We start from the raw sequence: 26,229 nt of genomic DNA on the forward strand, positions 1-26,229 counted from the left end.
TATTCACATAGACATAAGAGACTGCACAAAGATGCCAGAACATTGTTCTTAAATTCATCGTATTTCCATGTCTGGCCTGTATATTACTGTCCAGAGAGATTGAACTTTATATGCAGACCTCCAGCGCAGCCCGGTGAGTCAGAAAACCTTGGACCCTGTTTAGTTGTCGTTTCCAATCGTGGAGTTATTGCCATCATACGAGGCCAAGAGGCTCTGGAGAGTCGATCCCAGAAGTAAAATTGTTTTCAACGTGTTGTTTTCCCACTTTTCTTCCCCAAGTTTTGCAAGAAGACTTTTCCATAAAAGGGGTAAAAGATTATCATGTTCGTTCAGTTTTAATGTGTGAGGCTACCATGTCCCCACATCCCAACCTTTCAGTTCTTAGTTTCATGTGTTGACATAGAAATTTCAGTTTCATTGGAGCTTTGGTGAGAAATGAAATTAAACATTTTTAATGTATTTACGGGCAAATGTGACATGAAACGCAGTAATGATGATAATAACAGTAGTAGTACAGGACAGACTGTTTGTATATATAAGAGCTTAGTGGTGCAGGCTGATGATGATGATGATGATGATGATGATGATGCAGTAATTTTTGAATGCACAATACATGCATGTGCACATATATATTATGTGCACACATGTGCATGTTTCCTTGTTGTTCCCCCGTCCATCCTGTGAGTAAAGGTTTGGTCATGATGCTGGTAAATGGGCCATGAAGTGCAATCTGTAGTTTTGGGATTCGATTGTAGTCATTCAGTTACCAGGCTCAGGGCTGGGTCTATTCAGGGCGCCACAGTCCTACAGACTTAACTATTTGTATAGTCTACCTCGTTGTCAGTCTCACTTGTCTGGTTTTGGGTCAAACTGCACATCCAGTAGGTTTTTAACTGACTCTGTTCTGCCTGTGCAGTCCAGAACATCTGCTCGGGGGGGTCTGATGTGCTCTGCTCTGGATGGTGATGCCACCAGTATGGGCTGTTTCTGAACCAGCATTGGCCTGGATAGAAGAGGCTGTGTGATTCTCAGGGGAATTCAGGCACCCTAGGGACCATCCAATCAAATGTTGGGGGTGCGCTCTCTGCACACAGAGGGAATGTCGTGTCATCGCCAGAAGTAGTCCCTCACTCATCAACTCAAACTAACCATTTATTCTAAGGCATGTTTTGAAACTCTCTCTCTGTAGTGCCTTTGCGGTTTCACAAGTTCTGTCAAACTGTTTGGTTGTCTTGGCCCCTTCAGCTTGTCGAGTTCTCTTAACAAAAATCACATTGTGCTGCAGCAGACTAAACCAAAGCCAAAAGAGTCCTAATAAATTGCTGATGGTGTGTAGGATCGGTTCAGCACATTGACTTGGCCACGTTCTCCTCTAGCTGCTCTGTTAGAGAGAATTGACTTTGTCTTGCCAACTTGTGTATGATTTTGCAGACACAGAAAAATGTGACAAACAGCGTAAAGAGATTCATGACATTGTGCCGGCACTAGAAGTGTCGCAGTGAGTTGGATTCTTATCTCTGTGTCTTCCTCCACAGGGTGAGCTGGAACGCCAGCTCCTGCAGGCCAACCCCATCCTCGAATCGTTTGGCAACGCCAAGACGGTGAAAAATGACAACTCGTCTCGCTTCGTGAGTTCATGTTCCTGATTTAAGGATTGTTGTCTTGATTTAAACATTTGTACAGAGAGAATTCAGAAGAGAAACAAATTGACTTCATGTTTCTGGTTTCTTCAGGTTGAACATTGCAGATGTTGTTCTCTCACTTCAGATCTTAAACATATTCAGTCTGTGGAGTGATTCACAAGATAATGATATGTACTGTTTGAATCAAAGTGATGTCCTTTTAAAAGAAGAAGATAAAAACAACCTGGACACAGCATATAGAGAGAGAAGGAGATTTATTGTCCTAATGGAAAATATTACAGAGCTGTTTTGAAATCAGTGAAACTAAAAATGAGAAAATAATATGAAACCAGCTGCAGATCTTCAAAGGAATAAAACATCTGTCATGCAAATGTTCAGTTTCTCTTCAGCATAATCATTTTTCCTCATCCATGAATTCTGCAAACACTGGGCTTGGTTACTTGCTGTAGCCATTAGCCAGTTAGCTTAGCACAAAGCCGCCTGCACCTCTAAAGCTCATTAGGACTCACAGTAGAACTCGTTTCTTAACCAGACAACTTGTTACTGAGCACAGTCGGATGTTTTTATCTAGGTGTTTAACAAAGAACAAATCATTTGTTAATCAGTGAACTGTTAAGGTTCTGTACCGACCCAGAAAACCTCAGAACTGCACTAACGAGGTATAAATTACTTGTTTCTGAGATTAGCATAATCAACACAACACAGAATAACATCAAATCAATTCTGGCATTTTATACTCTTTATAACTAAAGATGACTGGATTCTAGTTGGATGTCCTGATTAAACAAAGCTTAATTAACTTTTTCACAGTCATTTAAAACATTAAATCAATTCTTATTAGAGTTTAATGAAGATGAAGACGAGTGTGAACCAGGTCACTCGTCTGGTTTCTGTTCTCAGTAACTTGTGTGTATAGAAGTGGACGGTTTGTTCACTTTGGACAGAGCCAGCGCAGCAGCTGCTTCAGTGAGACGGGCAGTGAGACAGGCAGTGAGACAGATAAACAGACAGATAGACAGGCACACAGAATCCCACACACTGTCAGGAAACCACAGACATACCTGAGATTCTTTCACCTGACTTTTCCTAATAAAGACATTTAGTTTTCCTGTCGTCAGGAAGGATCCACTAACACAGCAGAGAGCGGACACGTGCACACACACTGACGTAATGCACCCTCTAATTAACCTGCGATGAGTTAACAGATGTTTTTTTAACATACATATGCATCTTGTTTCCTGCAGGGGAAGTTCATCCGAATCAACTTCGACGTCACAGGCTACATTGTCGGGGCCAACATTGAAACCTGTATCCTCAATAACGGGAGACACTGAAGAAGAATCAGATTAGAGCTTAGACGTCACCACAGGAAAGATGTTCCCACACTTTTTATTAAAGTCCAGTAGATGATAATGATAATAATGAGTAAACCTTCTTCTATAAAGAGCAGATTTATTGTTAAGACAGAATTAGATTTGATTCCTCTGTTCCTGTTTCCAACTGGAAGATTTCTGTGTTAAAGTAATCACAGTTCACATGTTGGACTTCCTGGTCGTGTTTCTTTGTCAGTCCTTCACTTTGTTCTCAGACCTTCTGGAGAAGTCGAGGGCCATTAGACAGGCCAAAGATGAAAGAACCTTCCACATCTTCTACCGCCTGCTCGCAGGAGCCGGAGAACACCTCCGAAGTGAGTGTGTGACTGCAGCTGTGTCACATCGAGCACAGACTGAATTACAGAGCTAAAGAAAGCTGGTTTGAATTAGATCTGGAAGAACACAGTCGTTCTCTCTAGTTAACTTTTAATTCAGCTTGTTAGAACATTGTTTTATGACGGTGGCATACAGGGGTTTAGACACATTTTCAGACTATTTCTCTAAGAACTAGTGAGTTTAAAGTTAATTTGTTCACTTTAACACTGAGTTCATTATTACTTATCAGTGCATGCTCACTACTCCTGAAAATATTTCAGATTTATGGCCAAAACCAAGTACTCTCCATTACAATAGTTCTATGTTATAAATATTACTGTATAATAATATCATATGGGGACAATACACTTGAAATGATTTACACTGAACAATAAGCACATTGACCCTGACCCAATATCCACCGATCTGATGACTAATAAAACATGAGCACACTCACTGTCCTACTACTAAAAGTCTTTGTTTGAAATCATGTTCATTTCCTTTCCGGCTACAGCGGACCTGCTCCTCGAAGGCTTTAACAAATACCGCTTCCTGTCTAATGGAAACATTCCCATTCCCGGTCAGCAGGACAAGGAGAACTTCCAGGAGACGATGGACGCCATGCACATCATGAGCTTCTCCCACGACGAGATTGTCTGTGAGTCTTGCTCTTTTTGGTTTGTCTGCAAGTAGAGTGGCAAGAAAAAGTATGTGAATGAACCTTATACATTCAAAATGCTGCTAGACCAGTGAAGCTTTGGATTTAAAAGCTGCGTCAATCACCTTTATTAGTAATGTTCTAAAACTGTTTATTCCAGAAGGTTCACATACTTTTTCTCTGTAATCATAAATCTCTTTTCTTCTCTTCCTCTGCCAATCCCTCATTTCCCCACCTGGAGATTAATAAAGTGTTGTCTTACTCTTGCCAGGTATGTTGAAGGTGGTGTCCGCAGTGCTGCAGTTTGGTAACATTGTCTTTAAGAAGGAGAGAAACACTGATCAGGCGTCCATGCCCGACAACACAGGTAAACAGTAAACACACGATGAGACATGATGAGACATTATTACACTGTGTTAGACTGTGTCTCCTGCTAATTTAACGCCTGTATCATCACGTCAGTATTATGAGAGGATCCTGAGTCTGGACTGTGTTTTAATAACACACCATTCACTATAAGAATATAAGAAGAAAGTCTAATTAAATATAGTTTTCATGTGTCCTTCACTGTCACTTGCTTCTCCCAGCGGCACAGAAGCTCTGCCACCTGCTTGGAATGAATGTGATGGAGTTTACTAGAGCCATCCTCACCCCGAGGATCAAAGTGGGACGAGACTACGTGCAGAAAGCACAGACCAAAGAACAGGTAGATCACGGATCAGTGTGATCGGTGTAAAGTCAAACAGTGATAAATCCAACAGCAGCACAGATTGTTACAGATGTACTCGTCGTGCTCTGAACATCCATTATTCATCCTGTGTTTCATGGTTACTATCTCTGGCTCTGCACTGTCTGTTTTTCCTCTCAGGCCGACTTTGCTGTTGAAGCTCTGGCCAAGGCGACGTACGAGCGGCTGTTCCGCTGGCTGGTCCACCGCATCAACAAGGCCCTGGACAGGACCAAACGCCAGGGAGCGTCGTTCATCGGCATCTTGGACATAGCTGGCTTCGAGATCTTTGAGGTGCTGACGGTGACAAACTAATTAGCACAAACCTGCCTCCGTCGTTGTCCGATAAAACAAACACCTAAAACCTGCTCTGTGTTTTCTTTCTCAGCTCAACTCCTTCGAGCAGCTGTGCATCAACTACACCAACGAGAAGCTGCAGCAGCTCTTCAACCACACCATGTTCATCCTGGAGCAGGAGGAGTACCAGAGGGAGGGCATCGAGTGGAGCTTCATCGACTTCGGCCTCGACCTGCAGCCCTGCATCGACCTCATCGAGAGGCCGGTCAGTCTTTTCGTCTGTGTGTCTGTGACTGTGTCCTTGTGAATATTTGCATTTAACGACGTGTCTTCTCAGACGAACCCTCCTGGTATTCTGGCTCTGCTGGATGAGGAGTGCTGGTTTCCCAAGGCCACTGACAAGACCTTCATAGACAAGGTGCTTCAGGAGCAGGGAACACACGCCAAGTTTCAGAAACCACGTCAGCTCAAGGACAAAGCTGACTTCTGCATCATCCATTACGCAGGGAGGGTATGTATTTCAGGTGGTAGCTGGTGGGACCGGTACTTTACTGCTACTGCTCATAGATAAAAGGTTTTTACAACAACATAAAAAAAGCAGCGTACTTCTGAAAACCATTATTCATGCCTCCTTTTATAGCCTCAGATTCATGTGTTTCCCGGTTTGTAGCCTTTCTCTGCGGCACAGACTTTGCTCCTGCAAAGGTGCAGTTAAGCAGGTCACTGCCTGCAAACAATAACCCAGTTGTTGTACTGATCCTGCAGGAAACCCACATCTGGTTCACATTGGTGCCAGACAGAGTCTGGTGGTTACATAACCGAGGTTTTCAACTTTGACCTTTGTGTGGTGGTCCACACAGTACTGCACCATGTTCCACAGAGGACGCTTGTCAGTTGTAGTGTGAAACTCATATCACCCCTCGAGTGATTGTTGAAGTAGTTTCACGTGACAAACAGGTGAAAACCTCCCAGTCAGTCCGATTAGAAGAATCCAGGATTCGCTCCTGGAGCCAGGATTAAATTTAAACTTCATCAAATAAATCGTGCATGACAAAGTGATACTCCAGAGGAATATAAGAACAAACAGTGAGTTTGCTTTTCCAGGGTCCTGATGAAACCCATATGGTGTTTGAACATTCCTCATCTCAGGTTCTGGGATGAGGAACGAGCAGAACATAACAATTATTTATGTTCTGCTCCAGTCTGGCGCTCTTCACAGTATGTTAGACATTTGAAAAACAAGTCAGAGTCTTTGTTACGTCACAGAGAACTGACCTCAGCTTGGTGTCACTCAGATATTATTTTTTAATCCTGGTGTATTCTTGTCATGTCAGTATTTTTACAGTGATGTGTTGTAGTTTGTCTGAGAGTTGAAAAATCAACGTCAGGCAGAATCACAGCTGACAGACGGAACCTGTCAACAGTTATTAATTTACTGCTTCTTTAGAACAATACTACTTCATTCGTTTATTGAGAAGCTTGTACTGTGACTCCACCGCCCAGTACACACATTGTACAGTTATCATATGACAGTTAATGCTGTGGTCGTTCTCATTGGTGCTCGGGACGATGAGAATCCCCAAATCAATGAAAAGCACAGATTTACATCAGTGCAGCTTGTTTTTGTTGATTTTATGCTGAGAGTTGGAGGAATCATTGGATCCATGTAGTGTGCTGCTAGAAGACCGAGAGTTTGAGTTATTACAACTGAAGCTTTTGTTTGTCACAGACCCAAATGACCACGGTCAATAAAAAACAGTTTAATGTATCCGTCCATTTTTGTGCAAACTCTGTCTTTTCACGAGCTCGATGTCTCTCTCCTCCCTCTGAATGTGCATCAGCCTGCGACGACACCTCCTGCTACATTTGGCTGTAGGAGGGAGTGATGTCCTAAGTTAGGAATGTTAATGAATCGTTCTCAGTTTTATTCCTTAAATGTGTCACTGTGAGAGTTTCTGGCTAGTCAGGAGTCAGATAATATTTTACTGTCAGATATCTTCACACAAATGGAAATATAGTCACACAAAGACTAAAATAATATTGAAGAATTACAGTTTGTTTTCCTTTAGGTGGACTACAAAGCTGATGAATGGCTGATGAAGAACATGGATCCACTTAATGACAACGTGGCCACACTGCTGCACCAGTCCACTGACAAGTTTGTGGCCGAGCTGTGGAAAGACGGTGAGACTGTCTAGTTGTTCACTGTGTTTAAACTTTGGATTTATCTGTTAGGAATCCCAGCCAGGGCACTGATTAGCTGCTAATCCTGGATTTTCTCCCCTAATATTTCAGTGACATCCACGGCCTTTGTAATAATTATTTCAATGTGACGTTAGTTTTTTATGGACTTAAAGGCCGGTCAGATAGAAGATAAGATGGTTCTAAAACACTTAGTGGACTAATCTTTCTGCTGATTAACGAGCAGCCGTGACAGACTGGCTTTAACAGCGAGGCTTAGACATCATGCATGTACTGCAGTACTGACTGTGTTTGTGTGTGTGTTTGTTTGCATTCCTACTTTTTCCTTGGTCTTTCTTTTTCCCTCTCACTCTCCTGTCTTCTTTCTCTGTCTGTGTCTCTGCTGCCGTAGACATTCAGACGTTTCAGAGAGCCTCTTTCTATGACAATGTGTCTGGGCTCCATGAAGCTCCAGGTGAATGTTAGTAACACTTTGTACCTCCGGCTTCTCCTCATCCTCTGCACCGGAGCACTCACTGGTTCCCCGTCTTGTCATGGCTGCACTGTGCGTCCCTCGGCTTTGCATGGCTGTATTACTATCAAATTTGAATTCTCTAATATTACCATCTTTTTGGTGTCATTAATACTCTTGGCCTGCTGTAATTATTCCAACAGCTGTGATTTAAATGTGAAGACAGGTGAGAGATTTCTTCTTTAATCGAGGAAAAACTGATTCAAATAACCACATTATTAGAACGTTTATCATTATGACAAATGGTGATGAAACATGAGACTGGTCAGAGATTAGATTAGAAAATACATGTACAACAGGTGCTGCATGTATCAGGGTTGGAAGTAGTAGAAGTAAAATTCAAAATGTTACTTAAAGGAATGGGTCTGATTTTCAAAGCCATCCTGTAAATGTAAATACTGTCACTGTGGTTCTTAGTCGCTGCAGATTCTCTTTTCAATAAACCTGGTGTTTCCGGTTTTACCCCAAAACACAAGTACACTAAGAAACTGTTTTACTTAATACTGTACTCAAGAGATCATCTGAGAGCTGAGTCCCACTAAGTTAAATCGAGTCAGTATCTTTCTTATAGTTTCTTATAGTGTTTAAGACGGATTTCACTCCGCGTCTCTCTGTAGTACAATTACAAAGGTATTATCAGCAAAATACAGTATTAAAGAATTATGTTTTAAAGTACTACTTGTTGTTTTATATGTGGTGTATACACTGCTTATAATAATGTGTAGTAATACATAATCTTTTATTTTGTATTGTTTTGAGCAGTGTATCTGTGTCCTGAATCAGATCTTACTATAAAATAATTTAGAACTTTCTGCAGTGGAGGACTGAGAGAAACCAGCTCTGTGTTTGCCTGAAGTTGTCCCCGTGTTATGTTTTGTCAAAGCAGCTGATGGTCTCTGGTCACAGCTGGTGTGACGCTGCTGTTTGTCTTCATGCTTTATCACAACAAAAGAGAAGAGCAAACCCTGCTGAGCTGAACACAAATATTCTCCATTCATGTAATGAACACGTCACGGTGACCAGTGACCCTCAGTGTGTGTCCGTCCATTAAAAGTTACCTCTTCTCATTTCTCAACATTAGTCGACCGGATCGTGGGTCTGGACCAGGTTGCAGGTATGAACGAGACGGCGTTCGGTGCCGCCTACAAGACCAAGAAGGGTATGTTCCGCACGGTGGGGCAGCTGTACAAGGAGCAGCTGTCGAAGCTGATGGCCACACTGAGGAACACCAACCCCAACTTCGTCCGCTGCATCATCCCCAACCACGAGAAAAGGGTGAGTCTGGACACTGTCGGTATCAGCGGCACTGGACTAAGGACTGTTAAATGCATGTTTACACATATTAATGTGTTAATATTTAGAAATGACAATAAGTGCAATAGTTAATTGTAGTGTTACATCCTGGTGGATGGTGGTTTGAGATGTTACTGTTGCAGTTCTACTGTCACCAATGAAACCTGGTCTTTCGTCTTCTCCCAGGCTGGAAAACTGGACCCCCACCTGGTTCTGGACCAGCTGCGGTGTAACGGAGTGCTGGAGGGGATCCGTATCTGCAGACAGGGCTTCCCCAACCGCATCGTCTTCCAGGAGTTCAGACAGAGGTAATGTTTCCTGTAACGTAATGTTTACAAGGAGCAAAATGTGATTATACATAAACAGCATGATGCTAATTTTCTAACATCTAAGTAGATTATTGTTGTAAGTAGACGGTCGTTGATCGTTTTTGCACTTTATTCAACATAATAAATGACACAATGTCATAAACTGAGCAGTAGGTTTCTGCAGAGCTGTTAATAAAACCCTGATGATGGATCTGGTTTCATTCTGCTCTTTGATTTCATTTCCTCTCTGTAGGTTTTCAAACTTTAATTTCATTTCTCTCTCTTTTTTAACGTATTATTGTGTAAATCACATCCTGCTTTTCATGTTCTGATGTTACATATGTTCTGTTGGATGTGAACATGTGAAACATCCAGGTGGTTTCTAATATTTTCACTTTTCATGTATCAGTGGAGCACAAGAATAAAATATAAACTAAACACCTGTGTGTGAAACATCGTCTCTGTGTCCAGGTACGAGATCCTCACTCCTAACGCCATTCCTAAGGGCTTCATGGATGGCAAACAGGCCTGTGAGAGGATGGTGAGGACTTAGAACAAACCATTAATTGTTGCTTTTATTTATTTTAGTTATTAGTGTCTCATTATCATAGTAATCAGGTAGTTGTCAGATAGAATCAACCTGTTTGTTTCTGCTCATTTAACCTCAGTAGCATTAAATCACCTTTAACCCCTTTTACTTTCTCTCTCTGATAGATTCAAGCTCTGGAACTGGACGGGAACCTGTTCCGTATCGGCCAGAGTAAAATCTTCTTCAGGGCTGGAGTCTTGGCCCACCTGGAGGAGGAGAGGGACCTGAAGATCACAGACATCATCATTTACTTCCAGGCCGTCTGTCGAGGATACCTGGCACGCAAGTAAGTGTTGGCTCCCCGCTGCTGCCTTTAGATTAGATTCCACGAGGAAGATTCAACTGTTGTCTGACTCGGTCTTTGTTCTCGTCCTCTCTTGTTGTGATGCTTCAGGGCGTTTGCAAAGAAGCAGCAGCAGCTCAGCGCTCTGAAGGTTCTCCAGAGAAACTGTGCTGCATACTTGAAGCTTCGTCACTGGCAGTGGTGGAGACTCTTTACAAAGGTAAATGTTTGGGTTTGTACTCTTGTGGGAGTTTGTGCAGGTAAGTAGTCATAGTTTATCATCAGAGATCATCGTGTGAAACATCTGCTCATGTGCATCTGCAGGTGAAACCTCTGCTGCAGGTGACCAGGCAGGAGGAAGAGATGCAGGCTAAAGACGAGGAGCTGGTCAAGGTGAAGGAGAAACAGACCAAGGTGGAGGGAGAGCTGGTGGAGATGGAGAGGAAACACCAGCAGGTAAGAACCACAGCAAAACTCTGCAGTATTAGTATCAAACAGTAATGAGCTATATTTTATATTTTTAAAATGCATTTATATTTGAATCTGTTAATGTTGCAGTTGATGGAGGAGAAGAACATCCTGGCAGAGCAGCTGCAGGCAGAGACAGAGCTGTTTGCAGAGGCTGAGGAGATGAGAGCTCGTCTGGCTTCCAAAAAGCAAGAGCTGGAGGAGATCCTTCATGACCTGGAGTCCAGGCTGGAGGAAGAAGAGGAGCGGACCCAGAGCATGCAGAACGAAAAGAAGAAGATGCAGTCGCACATCCAGGTTTGTCCATGGCATGTGGAAACTCTGGAACATTCACTATTTTTTCCTGTAATAGATAACTATTTCAAAAAGCTTTTAGAAATCTGTTTGCTAATTGAATATCTGCTAATTTAGGACCTGGAGGAACAGTTGGATGAGGAGGAAGCTGCCAGACAGAAGCTGCAGCTGGAGAAAGTGACAGCTGAGGCCAAAATGAAGAAGTACGAAGAGGACATTTTACTACTAGAGGACCAGAACTCCAAATTCCTGAAGGTGAGCAGAGGTTCTGACGTTCTACAGTGAGGTTGATGGGTTTGAATGACAAGTGCAGAACTGAAGAGGTGAAGGATCCAATCGTTCATAAGAAGCTTCTCTTTTTTGCCGCACAGCAAGACAGATAAACACTTTAGCTTGGGTTGACAGACTCGCTGTTTGCTAACCTGCTTGTATTTCTTTGTCTTCTTTAGGAAAAGAAGCTGCTGGAGGACCGAATCAACGAGGTGACATCGTTGCTCGCTGAAGAGGAAGAAAAGGCCAAAAACCTGGGAAAGGTTAAGAACAAGCAGGAGATGATGATGGCCGACTTAGAAGGTAAAGGACTGACCTGAAATACAGAACGCGTGGAGTGAATCTCTTTTTTTACTAACTCATTATATCCTAATTTTTTAATACAGAGAGGCTGAAGAAGGAGGAGAAGACGCGTCAGGAGCTGGAGAAGGCAAAGAGGAAGCTGGACGGGGAAACATCTGACTTCCAGGACCAGATTTCTGAGCTGCAGGCCCAGATAGACGAGCTGAAAGTACAGCTGAGCAAGAAGGAAGAAGAGCAGCAGATGATGCAGGCGAGGTAGGAGACAGAGCCCACGACAGAAAAACTGTTCAGTTCTAGTGAAATCAGTTCACTGACAAAGTCTTACATAACTCTGTGTGAGCTAAATGTAGGTTTTAATATTGAGTCACTGAGATTCTGCTTCATGATGTGAGTCAGTGTGAGGTAAGTGCTACATAGCTGCACAGAATGGTCATCAAGAAACATTCACACCTGCTATTATGGCCCATTTTATTAGACTGACAACAGCTCATCTCACAGAAACAGCCTGTGAGCATTTACCTGTTGTTGTGCTCCACGTCACAGACTCACTGCATTGGAATGTGGTGTGTGTGATTTCTGTAGTTTCAGACCTTATGTCTGTTTGGCTCCTTCCAGTGTTAATGAGAACTGTAGACGTCAAACACTTAAACAAGGGGTGTCCAATCCTGGTCCTCGAGGGCCACTATCCTGCTGGTTTTCCAACTATCTCTGCCTTACCCACTGCTGATTACCTGGATCAGGTGTGTTCAGCCAATCAGAAGCTTTAAGTGCAAGGCTGGTTGCAAAACAAGCTGGACAGTGGCCCTTGAGCACCGGGATTGGGCACCCCTGACTTAAACAGTGATTATGAAGTTCTGTCTCCACCCAGTGGAAAATTTACACATTACACATTGTTTATTAAATGATTCCAGCAAAATATTAAGTTAAAAAACCAAACTACAAACAGGCATCAATTCATGATTAATAAAGTGATTTGGACATATTAGTAGAATCAGTGAGTAACTAAAATAAATAAATAAATCACGCTGCACTTAGTGGAAACTGTATCATATGATTTAAGTTTTTTTCAGTTTTTTATTTCCCACCTTTGTTGTGTCCTCTTTCAGTCTGAGGCTTTGTGACACCTTCTTCAATGTTTTCCTCGTTTGACAGGGGCGAGGATGAGATCAGCCACAAGAACAATGCTCTAAAGCAGGTGAGGGAGCTGCAGGCCCAGCTGTCTGAGCTGCAGGAGGACCTCGAGTCCGAGAAACAGGCCAGAAACAAGGCCGAGAAACTCAAGAGGGACTTAAGTGAAGAGCTTGAGGCCCTGAAGACCGAACTGGAGGACACCCTTGATACAACTGCTGCACAGCAGGAACTCAGGTGCTCTGCTTTGAATATAATTCTCACAGTGTAGAGTAGACAGTGTGGTATAGAGCAGATAACTAAGACCGTGCATGTTGTTTGTAGGACCAAGCGTGAACAGGAGGTTGCAGAGCTGAAGAAAGCCATTGAGGAGGAGACTAAAAACCACGAGGCTCAGATCCAGGAGATGCGACAGAGGCATGGAACAGTCCTGGAAGAATTGTCTGAACAGCTGGAGCAGGCAAAGAGGGTAACGTACCTTTCCCCTATGGACGGTCACAGCACATCCCTTCTTGCTCAGTTTCAGCCTTTAGTCAGATCTGATTTGTGTTTGTAATGGACATATTTCTGGCTCTGGTGTTTTTGCATGTTCAGATTTAACTAGATATAAGTCATGTGAAAACAATATTAACACCTTTGTTTGCTATTGATTATGTCTAGTTCAAGGCTAACCTGGAGAAGACTAAACAGAGCCAGGAGAGTGCCAACAAGGAGCTGGCCAGCGAAGTCAAGAGCCTGCAGCAGGCAAAGTCAGAGTCCGAACACAAGAGGAAGAAGCTGGAGGCACAGCTGCAGGAGTTCATGGCCAGAGTCACTGAGGGGGAGAGAGCCAAAGGGGAACTGGCCGAGCGCACACACAAACTGCAGGTGAGTCTTAGACTTAATTAATCTGTTAGTTATATGATAGATTGACAAAGAAAACTAACTAACTAATAATCATATTGGTGATTTTAGTCTTTTTTTTGTTTCTCATTTGACAAATGCAACACAAACCTGGTTTTAACCTCTTCATACAGACTGAGTTAGACAATGTGTCGGCCCTGCTGGAAGACTCCGAGAGGAAGGGGATCAAGATGGCCAAAGATTTTACTGGACTAGAGAGTCAGCTACAAGACACACAGGTGACCTTAGTTCCCCTCAACATTAACCATCATCAGACTAAATGCTGCGAATCCTTTACTGAACTAACTGGATTAATATTCACTGTTATCTAGGAGCTTCTCCAGGAGGAGACGCGTCAGAAACTAAACCTCAGCAGTCGTATACGCCAGCTGGAAGAGGAGAAGAATGCTCTGCAGGAGCAGCAGGAGGAGGATGAGGAGGCACGCAAGAATCTGGAGAAACAGATGTTGACTTTACAGGCTCAGGTAGGACACGTGACTCATGCGTAGGAACACCTATTTAAACCATGTTTACTATTTTAATAACCCATGTTTTTTTTGTTTAAAGCTCTCAGAGAGTAAGAAGAAGCTGGAGGATGATGTTGGAACAATCGAGGGCCTGGAGGAGGCCAAGAAGAAGCTGGCGAAGGACCTGGAGCTGGGCAGCCAGCGTCTAGAAGAGAAGACCATCGCCTTTGAAAAGATGGAGAAGACAAAGACTCGTCTGCAGCAGGAGCTGGACGATCTGACTGTAGACCTGGATCACCAGAGACAGATCGTCTCCAACCTGGAGAAGAAGCAGAAGAAGTTTGATCAGGTGACAAAATGTTTCACTGGGGGACTTTACAGATTATTACATTATATGTATTTTGGGGGCAAACTAATATCTGATCTCCTGCTCTGTAGATGCTGGCTGAGGAGAAGAGCATCTCAGCTCGTTACGCCGAAGAGCGTGACCGTGCTGAAGCCGAGGCCAGAGAGAAGGAGACCAAAGCTCTGTCCATGACCAGAGCCCTGGACGAGGCACTTGAGGCTAAAGAGGAGCTGGAGAGGATTAACAAGCAGCTCAGGTCTGAAATGGAAGATCTGATGAGCTCAAAGGACGATGTGGGCAAGAACGTGAGTGTAAAGATCAGTGAGACCGTGTTGTTTTCTATGAGAATATAGGAGTAGTCCTAAACCCTCTGGTTTTGTCAACTCATCAGGTCCATGAGCTGGAGAAGTCCAAGCGTGCTCTGGAGCAGCAGCTGGAGGAGATGAAGACTCAGCTGGAGGAGCTAGAGGACGAGCTACAGGCCACAGAAGACGCCAAGCTGCGTCTGGAGGTCAACATGCAGGCCATGAAGGCCCAGTACGAGAGAGACCTTCAGGGTCGGGACGACCAAAACGACGAGAAGAAGAGAGCCCTGGTCAAGCAGGTGCGGGAGATGGAGGCTGAGCTGGAGGATGAGAGGAAGCAGAGAGCTCTGGCTGTAGCTGCTAAGAAGAAACTGGAGATGGATTTGAAGGATATAGAGAGTCACATAGAAGGAGCCAACAAGGCTCGAGATGAAGCCATCAAGCAGCTGCGCAAGTTACAGGTACAGATTTGCTTCATATGTTAGAATCAGAATCTAGTAAAGAGCCTTTCTCAGTAATCTGCTGTCTCCTTCAGGCCCAGGTGAAGGACTACCAGAGGGAGCTGGAAGATGCCCGAGCTTCCAGAGACGATATTTTTGCCTTATCCAAGGAAAATGAGAAGAAACTCAAAAGTCTGGAGGCTGAGATCGTACAGCTACACGAGGTACAGGGCGGTGGGATGATATGTGTTCCCTGTATAATAGCCTACTCGAGGTCTCTTTAACCTTTGACCTTTCTCTGCAGGATCTGGCAGCGTCTGAAAGGGCACGGCGTCACGCAGAGCAGGAACGGGATGAGCTTCAAGATGAAATCTCCAACAGCACCTCTGGAAAGTACGTTACACACCGTGTTGTAGTCGGTCACTGATTCTTACATCAGGGAGCTTCCAGTACTAAACTTTAAAAACTTCTCCTTTTCTCATTGTTGCCTTATGTAATGGGTAGATTTCATACTCACTGACCTTTGTGCCTCAGGTCTGCTCTGATGGATGAGAAGAGGAGGCTGGAGGCTCGTATCGCCCAGCTGGAGGAGGAGCTAGAGGAGGAGCAGGGTAACATGGAGCTACTCAATGACCGCTTCAGAAAGACAACCATGCAGGTAGATTATAGAGAATCTTTAAAGAGTAGAAAGATAACAGCCAGATTAGGAAATACATGAGGTTCACATATTTTCCCATTACCTCATCAGGTGGACACGCTGACCACGGAGTTGAGTGCAGAGCGCAGCACAGCGCAGAAGAGCGAAAACGCTCGTCAGCAACTGGAGCGTCTAAACAAGGAGCTTCGAGCCAAACTGGGCGAGCTGGAGGGTTCAGTGAAGAACAGGTTCAAGGCCTCCATCGCTGCACTGGAGGCTAAGATAGCACAGCTGGAGGAACAGCTGGAGCAGGAAGCAAAGTGAGAAATGACTAGTGTCTCCAGATAAAACACATTTATAGGTTTACATGTGACACTAAATCTTCTCCAACCTCCTGTGTTGAAGGGAGCGAGCAGCAGCCAACAAGATCGTGAGGAGGACAGAGAAGAAGCTGAAAGAAGTCTGCATGCAGGTGGAGGACGAGCGCCGCCATGCCGACCAGTTTAAAGAACAGGTATTCTAATATTAGTACTTACAGTCATTCACCATCTGTCTACACACCGGATCAGAACCTCCAGTGTTTTCTCTGTTTAATCTGTGAAGGTGGAAAAGGCGAACTCTCGCATGAAGCAGCTGAAGCGTCAGCTGGAGGAAGCCGAGGAGGAGGCGACGAGGGCCAACGCCTCACGCAGGAAACTGCAGAGAGAGCTCGATGACGCCACTGAGGCCAGCGAGGGTCTGAGCCGCGAGGTCCACACACTCAAGAACCGACTCAGGTATGATGCAGATGTTTCTTTACCTGTATCAGTACTAGAGGTTATATTTTCATCTCAATGTACAATTGTACAACTTGTTTTACAGTTAACGTCATAGTAGAGGATTCTGGACGTTTGATGATGGTTTATTCCAGATGTTAAACATGACTCCAGTGTTACTCTAACCACTTCACAGCAGGCTTGGAGAGACCTCCTGTTTCTCTTCCAGTGTATTCTGGATGTTGAGTCACATCAGCTGAAAACATTTCTCTACTCATCGAAGGAGCTCCTTTGGTCAAAGTGAAGAATCTACTTGGATGAGTAGAGAAATGTTTTGACCCAATAAGAAGAAGAACCAGCTGATGTGACTCAACATCCAGAATACAGTGGAAGAGAAACAGGAGGGCTCAACGTAACTTCCAGATAACTTACTTGTATGACTCAGACTCTTCACTGACATATTCAGGACTGTAGTCTACGTATGTCTTACTGCTGAATACGTTAATTTGCTCTGAAGTAACCGGTAACCTTTCTTTACTGAGCTGATGTCTTACAAATGAGAACTGTGGTTTGCCTAGGTACATATAATTCTCCTAGAGGACACCATTACAGTAATACTGTGTCATTTTTAAATCCAGTCCACCTTTTAACCTGGTTACTTCAGTGCAGTCTAACAACAGTTAAGTCTTTACCTCTGTCTTCCTCGTCCTCCTGCAGGCGGGGCGGCCCCATCAGCTTCTCCTCCAGCCGCTCAGGCAGACGTCAGCTGCAGGTAGAAGGAACTTCCTTGGACCTCCTGTCTGACGACGAGCTGGAAAACAAGATCACAGACAACAACGCCAATGAGACACCAGCAACCCAACCAGAGTAGAAGAAGCCTAAATCTTTGCTCTCTCATCTACGATCCCCTCTCAGCCCCAGCAGAAGCTTCTTACTCTCGCTGGCTACATCAGCACTTAACAGCCCAAATCACACAGAGCATGATTTAAGCAAGAAAACCCAGAACTCAACCCTGAACCTGTGCAGACACCAGCAGTTGGACGCCCAACGCTCTTTATTAGCCCATTACGGTTGGAAGAAGCACGACTCTGCCTTACCCCTCTGTCAAGCTGCAGGGCTGCATAAAAGCAACTTCCTTAACCCACAATGACTCATGGTAGATATATGCTCATAATTCTGTCTGGATGATAATATAAAATCTCTGTTTCTGTATTTAGCTGTTGAAACATGCTACAATAACAGCAAAGCAACATTTGAAAGAAGAGATCATGATTAAAGCAAACTGACATTTTCCAATAATCTAAATCATCATATCAGTTTAGTTCAGACAGTAACTAAATAGTATTTTTCTGGTCCTATGCTTGCGTATAAATATAGAAATGTGACTGTAAGCTGCCTTGTTGCCTCAGTGCTACATGAAGTTTTGGTTTCTCATGTTTGACAGTAGGTCAGTGTTGACTTGTAATAATTTGGTGAGTGCTGAAAACAGCGTTCACCCCATTTTGTTCTTTTGCTTATTTCTTCTGTGCCTTTTTTTGCTCATTCAAACTCAGTTTATGTCACATATACTGTTCATATATGGAACCATGCTTAAATTCATGAAGGTATTTTCATAAAATAGTCATAAATTTGCATATGAAATGAGATACTAGAGGAAAATTCCTTTTCTTTTCTTTGTCTGTCTTCCTATGACTTTTCTGTTAACACGATGATGGACATGGTCAAACTGTGCGGGATTCTTTGTAGATGGGTGCTATGACTTTTCCTATTGATAACTTTTATACTTTGAGTTATTAAGATTTAAAAATGATCCAGTAGACGTCAACTGTATTTATATATCTGCTATTGTATACAGTACAAACTCCACTTGTCTTTCAAAATGCTCAGTATTGCACATTGATTAACTGTACCTACGCTCACATGTACAGTTCATGACTTATTACGTAGTTATACAAAGCATTAAAGTCTATGGAGCCCAATTCACCCTCATTGTGTTTCTAACTCTTGTACGTATGGTTCTGGTTTGGAGAGGACATGTATATAAATGGATCTGCCTTTTCATAGATACATAAACAGACAAGCTGCTGTATTTGTCATGTCACCATATTGGATCAGGACTCAGTTAGATACTGACCAATTCTAATATCAGATAACAACAACTGACTTTTTAGAAGCTCTGACAAAAGAAAAACGTTATAAAAGTTATCTGCGAATATTTTACTATTACAAACATAATGAATTTGATTTATCAAAATAAATAATTTAGCTGACATTAGGTGCCAATCAATACTAAGTTAAGCTAGTTTTTATCAGGTCCTGTGTTTCTTGAACAGTTTCAAGATACGTCTGAGCTACAAAACATACAGAATGAGGTGTTTTTGTTTAAAGTCAGAAGATTTAAACAACCAACACAGTTAGAAATAAAATATAAATATTAAAATAACAGTTAAATGTTAGAGTATTATGGCTGGCTTTTCTAAATTCAGTGAGTTATGAAGGTTTTAATTGCGTATAAACTGCGTCCTCACACATTAAGAGGCGACGATGTCCTGATCCAACATGGCAGCTGAGCTGATGCATTGACACTAATGTACTGAAGCAGGTCAGGCAGTATGTGGGAGTACGTACAGCATCTGTGCTAGTTGTCATCCTGTGCTAATACTAGATAACATCATCTGAACTGAGATTATTGCAAATAATACTGCAGTAGAATAAACAAGAAGTATCTTGAGTCTACTTGCTTCTAGCACTGTCTCTGATTATTATCCCCCAGATGATGTCGCCTGGAGTTTTTAGAAGCAGAGAGATATTATAATATGAAGGGACCAATATTATTCATATACATGTACTCTTCAAACTCAGAGGACGTTGAAAATCACTCTTCCTTAATTTAAGTGAATTCCTTTTCTACTAAAACAACTTTTCTGTCAATAAAATAATATTAATAAACTTGAGAACCGAGAAATTAAAGATAGTAAATGAGCACAGACAAACTGACTGCAGCTTAATTAAGTGCTATGTGTTTTTTATATTTATAGTACTATAGTTTTATAGTATCTGTCTTTAGCTCAGCTGTACATTAGCCCAATTAGCATAAGCTTAAATCTAAATACAGTGTCTACTACTCTGTGTATTTGAGCGTTGAATTTGGATGTTTTTAATATTAAATAAGTAACATCTGACACTAACAAACGCATAACAAAACCTTATTAATAGGGAAGTGTTGAATTAAAAAACAAACTCACCTGTGTTCTCTGTGATCCACTGGTGCAGACAGAGAGAGCTGTCAGATGCAGGAGACCAACTCTGTGACTGCATTAATGCGTCTTTAAAGTGTTCCTCTGCTTCCAGTGATACCTGCAGCAACAATCGCAATGAGTTATTCTGATCGTGTTCTGCTGTGAAATAACCAATAACAACACATCACAGAAAACTGGAGACTCCAGGGAACAGCACAGCAAAGAGACCATGATTTCCCAAAATGAGGAAATCTCAAGTGAGCATTTGATTTTAAACTAATAGGGAAGCTTTAAAATTAAACTGAGCAGCAGATTTTTTTGATCCATTATAGTTAAAACTGGTTATAAACAAAGTGCTGAAAACTTTTACTGGATTCTGCCTGCAGAACACATCAGTCCAGAGACTAGCTGAGATCAAAACCACAACTTTTATTCTACATTACAAAACACTTTTTTTCTTCATGAACACAGCAGTAACCTGAATTCCAGAGACATAACAAAGGTTTAATAACGTGAAGCCTTTCACCCTGGTTGAATTTTTATTTAAGAAATAATAAGGTAATATTTATAAAAAGAGATAAATGTTTAGTTCAGTTAATCACATATCACAGCAACATGTTAAAACGTTTAAGACTTTTCTATGTGGTTTTGTTTGTGCTCCTGTGAATAATCTTGAGTAATTGTCAGCTGTGTTTTTGTTAATTCAATTAATTTTTTTAAAGTAAAATACAACACAACCAACAGTGGATCAAAGAATACAATTGCACACTTGTTACTGTATTTTAAGTTTGCTTTCATTTTTATTTTAACTGCTGAATCTGAAGCAAACTTCAGCATCACAGGAATCTAAATTAACACAGGGTCCAAAATCACCTCAACAACATTCGTTACCTGACAACTAGCAACACATGGCTTCAGACTCTGAAGAGACTGTGAAGTAGCACAGCTCAGACAGGGCAGGTTATTACAGAGCTGCAGAGAACGAGTCAAATGTTATTTTTAAATTGTGAACAACTTATTTCTGAATCTAAGTTCAGTGTTGTGCTAATTTAATATGAGTCATATCTCTTACTGACCCAATTCATGTTTACTGTTCACCTTTTGAAAGTCTCGTGAATAAAACAAAAACATTTTGTAAGTAGCTGCAGGAATGTTCTCAAACCTAAACCCTCAGTCCTCACCTGTCCTCACCTGTCCTCACCTGTCCTCACCTGTCCTCCTGTCCTCACCTGTCCTCACCTGTCCTCCTGTCCTCACCTGTCCACCTGTCCTCACCTGTCCACCTGTCCTCACCTGTCCTCCTGTCCTCACCTGTCCTCACCTGTCCTCCTGTCCTCACCTGTCCTCCTGTCCTCCTGTCCTCACCTGTCCTCCTGTCCTCACCTGTCCTCACCTGTCCTCACCTGTCCTCCTGTCCTCACCTGTCCACCTGTCCTCCTCTGTCCTCCTCTGTCCTCACCTGTCCTCCTGTCCTCTCCTGTCCTCCTCTCCTCCTGTCCTCACCTGTCCTCACGTCCTCACCTGTCCTCCTGTCCTCCTCTGTCCTCACCTGTCCTCCTGTCCTCCTGTCCTCACCTGTCCTCCTGTCCTCACCTGTCCTCACGTCCTCACCTGTCCTCACGTCCTCCTGTCCTCACCTGTCCTCCTGTCCTCCTGTCCTCACGTCCTCACCTGTCCTCACCTGTCCTCCTGTCCTCACCTGTCCTCACCTGTCCTCACCTGTCCTCACCTGTACAGCTGACGTAGCTTAGCTAACGCTACAACCTGCTAGCATAAACTTTGAATGTTGTAGCTTTGTTTACCTGAGTAGTTGTGTGAAGATTCTTCATAGAAGACTTTTACTGAGTCCGCTCCGCTGAAGAAACAACTTTAAAAACTCCTTAAAACATTAAAAATGTTGAAATAAAAGTAGAAAACACAGCCGCGCTTCAATTTGAATACGTCACCGCGTCGAGTGACGTAAAGCGGAAATGAGGTCATACGTCCGCCTCGCGTTTCCGGTTTGTTTACGTCTCATCGTCAGTATTTTTATTTATTTATTTATGTTTTTACACTTTATGTTTTTTTACACGCTTTATCAACAAACCAAACACTGCTAAATTTAAAAATGTCAAATTTCTTTATGAATATTTTAATTTAATACGTTTGTTTTTTGTATTTATTTGTTCATAAATTAATTTCTATTTACACTTGAATCAACATTTAGGAAAAACATCGATGTAACTTTTCAGTTTTTAGTTTAGTGTTTTAATTTCTAAGTCAAGGTTCAACTCAATATGAGGGGACAAAAAACGTATATTTGCATTTATGTAATAGAATTCTTTTGTGTTTTCCACTCCTGTCACATCTCTTTCTCTAATTGTGGGTTCTCACTAATCTTAGTCTGTTTTCTTGGAGTTGTATTTTCGAACAACAATATGGACAGAACAATCAACAAAGTATGAGTAATGTTAACCTTAAATAGATGTTAACGTCTGTTTTCTCAGTGTCCTGAGATCCAAAGGTATTGTTGGTTTCTCCACTATTGGAATGCACCCCCATCTGTAGCCAGACCTTTACCTGGGGTTCGTTGGACCGACACTCTGGTTAAAACAGGTGTTAGATGTGTGGCAGTGGCTCAGGTGGATCCAGGAGGTTCATCATCACATCTATTTGTCTACTTCACACATTTCTCTTACACATCAAAAGATGATCAACAATGATCAATCAGCTTTTACTTCCAGGTGTTTACGTCTGGATCAATACACAACTTAGATGATAACAGATGATCTAAGATGTTTTCCCCCCATAGAGCTGTCTATGGGGGGAGTTAGTATATTAACTTGATACCTTGATAAATCAGTATTAATGTTCTAATAATGTCATTAATAAAATATTTGTCTATGTAGAATTATTAACCTCCTTTTATTTATTCCACACTTAAAGTATAGTTTCTCTTTATAGTTTGTTATTTTTAGTTAAGTTTTACATTTTTGTTGCAGCTGATCATAAGAACATGTCAAAAATTACCTGCAGACACAAAATCTAATCTGTGAGAGGGGAGATGAAGTGTTCACACACTCCTATAATCCCTCATCATGTGACTCATAGTAATAATCACTTCATAATGAAGAGGGATGTGTGTCCTGGCGCAGGACAGACAAAGGGCAGAGAAGGAGAAGCAGTCAGTTGATCACAGCTCCCTCATTAACACCTGGACAACAGGTAAGCGACTTTTGTTCTCCTCATAGTTTTATTCTACTGTGGTTTAGGACAGAAACATGTGCAGCTGTGCACATTTAAACTGAAACTCGTCGCAATTTTCTATAAATAAGCCGGAAAATCGTTTGTTATTATCTGTCAGTTGGTTTTAGAGACAAAAACCAAAAGGTCACGTTGGACACAGTTAATTACCGGGTTCAGGAAATTGTCCAACACAGTTATGACGTTCATTCCCCACTAACAACAAATATTCAAATGCAAATCAGTTGGTGAATCACAGCCGGGAGAAAAGTCCCATAAATACGACACAGATGCTCCTTTTCTCCTCGCAGGGCCCCACAGAGGCGAACCTGCAGCGGGAGAAGAACGAGACACGAGAGGGTTTAATTAGATTTAAGAGAACTGTGAAGTTGTACGATGTCCGTCGTGGGCGCGCAGCCTTTCATCAAACCAATGCAGCCTTCACCTTCAGTTTCACCTGGCATCCAAAGGAGACACACGCTTCCCGCGAGCGAAGTTCGCCCGCTCAACACGCAAGATGCAATCAGCGTCTTCGAAATCGAGCGCGAAGGTGAGAGACCGACCTGTTCTTTCATTTGAAAGATGTTTTCTTCATTTACATTTAAAGATCATGATAAGTGTGGATTCTCCATTCAGTATTAAGCTGAGTGGAGCGGTGAGCGTGCGTAAAGTTGTGCCGAGCCATGATTACGCACGGAACGATCTTACCCTCTCTCTCTGTGTCTGTGTGTTTCTTTCTCAGCGTTTATCTCAGTGTCAGGTGAGTGCCCCCTGCACCTGGATGAGGTGCGTCACTTCCTCACCTTGTGTCCAGAACTGTCCATGGGCTGGTTTGAGGAGGGCCGGCTGGTGGCTTTTATCATCGGTTCTCTGTGGGACCAGGACAGACTCACTACAGTAAGACATGCACGTCTCCACACTCGCAGTTGAATTCTGAAAAACAAATGCAGTAATTTAATGATAATAAAACTTTACTTTATTAGAATCTTTCTACTGTGTTTTAGGAAGCACTGACTCTCCACAAGCCCTGCGGCTCCACCGTCCACATCCACATCCTGGCAGTGCACCGCACCTTCAGGCAGCAAGGGAAAGGTCCCATTCTGATGTGGCGTTACCTGCAGTACCTGCGCTGCCTGCCCAACGTGCGCAGAGCGGTGCTGATGTGCGAAGACTTCCTCATTCCCTTCTACCGCAAGTCAGGCTTCAAGGTGCTGGGGCGCTGTGCCATCACCGTGGCCAACCTCACCTTCACAGAGATGTGGTACCCCATCAGCGGCCACGCGTACATGAGGCGCAACAGTGAGGCGATCCGCTTCCCTCAACATCCTTTGACTTTGCCACTGACAAAGACTGATGAGCATGTTGATGTATGATCTCTCTTCACTGAGATGTCTGCAGAGATTTTCTTTCATTTAAAATCAGTGTTGTACTCTATGTAGCGTGTCAGGTTGTTTTATTGGCGTCTTGCTCTAAGTTGTTGCTCCAGCTCAAATCAGTGTGTGAAGTTCTCTTACTATGTACAATAAACCACAACTGTACTATAATCTATATATAATGTGATGTACAATATGAAATCATTTCACTTAGTTAGACTGTGTCACAGTTTCCCTTCTGTAAGTGGAGTTCCACTGATGCTGCATTTGGATTTGTGTCTGTGCATTAATCTGTCTGCTGCTTAGCATCTTTCTGTGCTTCCCAGACGTCAGTAACTGTGCTTTAGCCGCTCAACCACAGCTCCTCCGACTCTCCTGAGGGGGCTTTAGCTACTGTAAACGTTGTGTGGATTTAGGAGAGGATCCACTTATCAGTTGGACTGCAGACCTAATGACCTTAAACCAACATGTGTACTGCAGGTTTTGCTTAGACGTTGTGAAGTCAAACTTTCTTTGTGGTTTGATTTTCAAGTTTGTGTCTATGACAGTATCACAAAATTCAATAAAATGTTTTTATACTGTTTTTTAAGATGAATATAAGCGTTCTTGATCCAGTGACACTACAACATATTCTGCTGAATGTCTCATGATCACTCTTATTTCTAGACTTACTGTAAATCACCAACTTGGTGCCAAAACCTTCAGCTGTCTCTGAACTGTACGTCTGGAGACACAGTCCAGGTTTAATCCATGACACAGTCACTGACTCATGTCTAATCCACCAACATGCCAGGGTAGGCAGCTCCTGCTCCTCTGAAGGACAAACCCGGCACTCGGCCACCTCAAAATGACCCAGAACTCCAATTAGCATCAGTACATGACAGTGAGCACAGGAGGCAGATTCAACATGTTCATGGTCTGACTACACTTCACCTGAAAACATGACACACACAGCAAGGAGGAGATAATGAAACCAACTTGTAGAGGAACAACAGTCACAGGCTGTGAACCAGTCGTCTGTGACCTCTGTGTGTCGTCTGGACCCGTCATAATAAAAGTCTCCACAGATCTTCAGATGAATCTGAACATTAAACTGCAGCGTCAGCAGTTTATAAGACAATAACAGAGGAGAAACTGTATAAAACAGCTCTGAACATAAGAAATAAACATCAGAGACAAACTAACGAATGCATGTTTTAAATCTATGAAACATTATCACACAGTAAAGTGCTGTAGTTCTACAGCAGATATTTGTGACCCTACAGTCTCATTCAGACTGATTATAAATATTTTAGCTTTTACAGCAAACAGACGTCACTGAAACGTACAGAAACACCACTAATCAACTGTGTTTTCACCTCTTAACTTAGAAATCTCTCTTTTAAAATCCGTCTGATTTTCATCCACAGACAGAATGGATCTGCAGGATGAAGATGGCTCGCAGCCTTATTGGTTTCAAGCGGCTGCAGACAGCTGGACTCTGCACGTTTGGCTGTGGGCGTAAGTTTATTTCATCTGGCCGAGTTTAGACCAGAGAAACAAACTGACTGGAAACTTCTGTTTATTTTCACAGTAGAATTCTAAGAATTCACTTGAACTCTGACGGATCCAGTAAAAGGTTTTTTCTTCTGTTTTTGTCATTTGAAGAGTGAAATTCAGGACAGTTCTCTGAATAACTGGGATTTAAATACTAGCTGTTACGGTTTTGGCATGATTACAGGGCAGGAGCACACAAGGCTTCGTCATCATTTATAGACTGGGTGAATGAGCGACTAATGTGTTAATGTAAAGGTTTAAACCATCTGCTGCGCTGCAGTCTAGTATTACAACAATAATAATTCAGCAAAACAAAAAGCAGCCGCCAATTATCACACACATCGTTAAGAGAACGGTGCTGTGAG

General features: G+C 42.6%; 2 protein-coding genes and 2 long non-coding RNA genes across 8 annotated transcripts in view; 2 read left to right on the top strand and 2 right to left on the bottom strand.

Moving 5' to 3' along the window:
• LOC113160343 (myosin-10) overlaps positions 1-19,230 on the top strand; it is a 47,475-nt gene extending 28,245 nt beyond the window's left edge. For 2 of the 3 annotated variants that reach the window (XM_026357571.1, XM_026357578.1), the window contains 35 exons: positions 1,536-1,628; positions 2,888-2,951; positions 3,232-3,330; positions 3,846-3,989; positions 4,261-4,356; positions 4,577-4,695; positions 4,858-5,010; positions 5,105-5,278; positions 5,351-5,524; positions 7,083-7,197; positions 8,808-9,001; positions 9,206-9,327; positions 9,799-9,868; positions 10,042-10,202; positions 10,311-10,419; positions 10,524-10,655; positions 10,758-10,964; positions 11,079-11,216; positions 11,411-11,534; positions 11,618-11,789; positions 12,687-12,899; positions 12,987-13,131; positions 13,323-13,529; positions 13,679-13,783; positions 13,877-14,029; positions 14,112-14,360; positions 14,450-14,662; positions 14,749-15,123; positions 15,198-15,326; positions 15,407-15,495; positions 15,637-15,760; positions 15,851-16,059; positions 16,145-16,253; positions 16,343-16,515; positions 17,212-19,230. In XM_026357571.1, coding sequence (XP_026213356.1) covers positions 1,536-1,628; positions 2,888-2,951; positions 3,232-3,330; positions 3,846-3,989; positions 4,261-4,356; positions 4,577-4,695; positions 4,858-5,010; positions 5,105-5,278; positions 5,351-5,524; positions 7,083-7,197; positions 8,808-9,001; positions 9,206-9,327; positions 9,799-9,868; positions 10,042-10,202; positions 10,311-10,419; positions 10,524-10,655; positions 10,758-10,964; positions 11,079-11,216; positions 11,411-11,534; positions 11,618-11,789; positions 12,687-12,899; positions 12,987-13,131; positions 13,323-13,529; positions 13,679-13,783; positions 13,877-14,029; positions 14,112-14,360; positions 14,450-14,662; positions 14,749-15,123; positions 15,198-15,326; positions 15,407-15,495; positions 15,637-15,760; positions 15,851-16,059; positions 16,145-16,253; positions 16,343-16,515; positions 17,212-17,365 — 5,307 coding nt within the window. In that variant the 3' untranslated portion in view covers positions 17,366-19,230. The remainder of the gene's footprint in view (positions 1-1,535; positions 1,629-2,887; positions 2,952-3,231; positions 3,331-3,845; positions 3,990-4,260; positions 4,357-4,576; positions 4,696-4,857; positions 5,011-5,104; positions 5,279-5,350; positions 5,525-7,082; positions 7,198-8,807; positions 9,002-9,205; positions 9,328-9,798; positions 9,869-10,041; positions 10,203-10,310; positions 10,420-10,523; positions 10,656-10,757; positions 10,965-11,078; positions 11,217-11,410; positions 11,535-11,617; positions 11,790-12,686; positions 12,900-12,986; positions 13,132-13,322; positions 13,530-13,678; positions 13,784-13,876; positions 14,030-14,111; positions 14,361-14,449; positions 14,663-14,748; positions 15,124-15,197; positions 15,327-15,406; positions 15,496-15,636; positions 15,761-15,850; positions 16,060-16,144; positions 16,254-16,342; positions 16,516-17,211) is intronic. The other variant, XM_026357563.1, reaches the window with a different exon arrangement.
• On the bottom strand, positions 7,938-8,875 carry LOC113160562. Its single transcript, XR_003298701.1, has 2 exons — positions 8,785-8,875; positions 7,938-8,661 (listed from the first exon to the last, which is right to left on the bottom strand). It is a non-coding gene; the product is annotated as an uncharacterized LOC113160562 (long non-coding RNA).
• LOC113160551 lies at positions 8,919-21,682 on the bottom strand. 3 transcript variants are annotated; one of them, XR_003298699.1, is made up of 5 exons: positions 21,536-21,682; positions 19,740-19,851; positions 17,187-17,305; positions 9,227-9,337; positions 8,919-9,044 (listed from the first exon to the last, which is right to left on the bottom strand). It is a non-coding gene; the product is annotated as an uncharacterized LOC113160551 (long non-coding RNA). The 3 variants fall into 3 exon arrangements; XR_003298700.1 differs by lacking the exons at positions 8,919-9,044; positions 9,227-9,337 and adding an exon at positions 14,217-14,330; XR_003298698.1 differs by lacking the exons at positions 8,919-9,044; positions 9,227-9,337 and adding an exon at positions 16,431-16,538.
• Positions 21,683-22,886: 1,204 nt separating this feature from the next.
• On the top strand, positions 22,887-24,789 carry LOC113160495 (serotonin N-acetyltransferase-like). Its single transcript, XM_026357785.1, has 4 exons — positions 22,887-22,937; positions 23,267-23,505; positions 23,698-23,852; positions 23,960-24,789. Exons 2-4 carry the CDS (start codon positions 23,352-23,354, stop codon positions 24,326-24,328), a joined length of 678 nt encoding a protein of 225 aa, XP_026213570.1. The 5' UTR covers positions 22,887-22,937; positions 23,267-23,351; the 3' UTR covers positions 24,329-24,789.
• Positions 24,790-26,229: the final 1,440 nt, after the last annotated feature.

This window comes from Anabas testudineus, chromosome 8 (genome assembly GCF_900324465.2).
Source record: "Anabas testudineus chromosome 8, fAnaTes1.2, whole genome shotgun sequence".
In the NCBI taxonomy this organism is placed as follows: domain Eukaryota; kingdom Metazoa; phylum Chordata; class Actinopteri; order Anabantiformes; family Anabantidae; genus Anabas; species Anabas testudineus.

Bases quoted from the DNA above. Each gene is read 5' to 3' on its own strand.
- LOC113160495 (XM_026357785.1), top strand. From the start codon at position 23,352: ATGTCCGTCGTGGGCGCGCAGCCTTTCATCAAACCAATGCAGCCTTCA. The intron at 23,506-23,697 runs GTGAGAGACCGA...TTTCTTTCTCAG, and splicing joins CTTCGAAATCGAGCGCGAAG to CGTTTATCTCAGTGTCAGGT. The intron at 23,853-23,959 runs GTAAGACATGCA...ACTGTGTTTTAG, and splicing joins ACCAGGACAGACTCACTACA to GAAGCACTGACTCTCCACAA.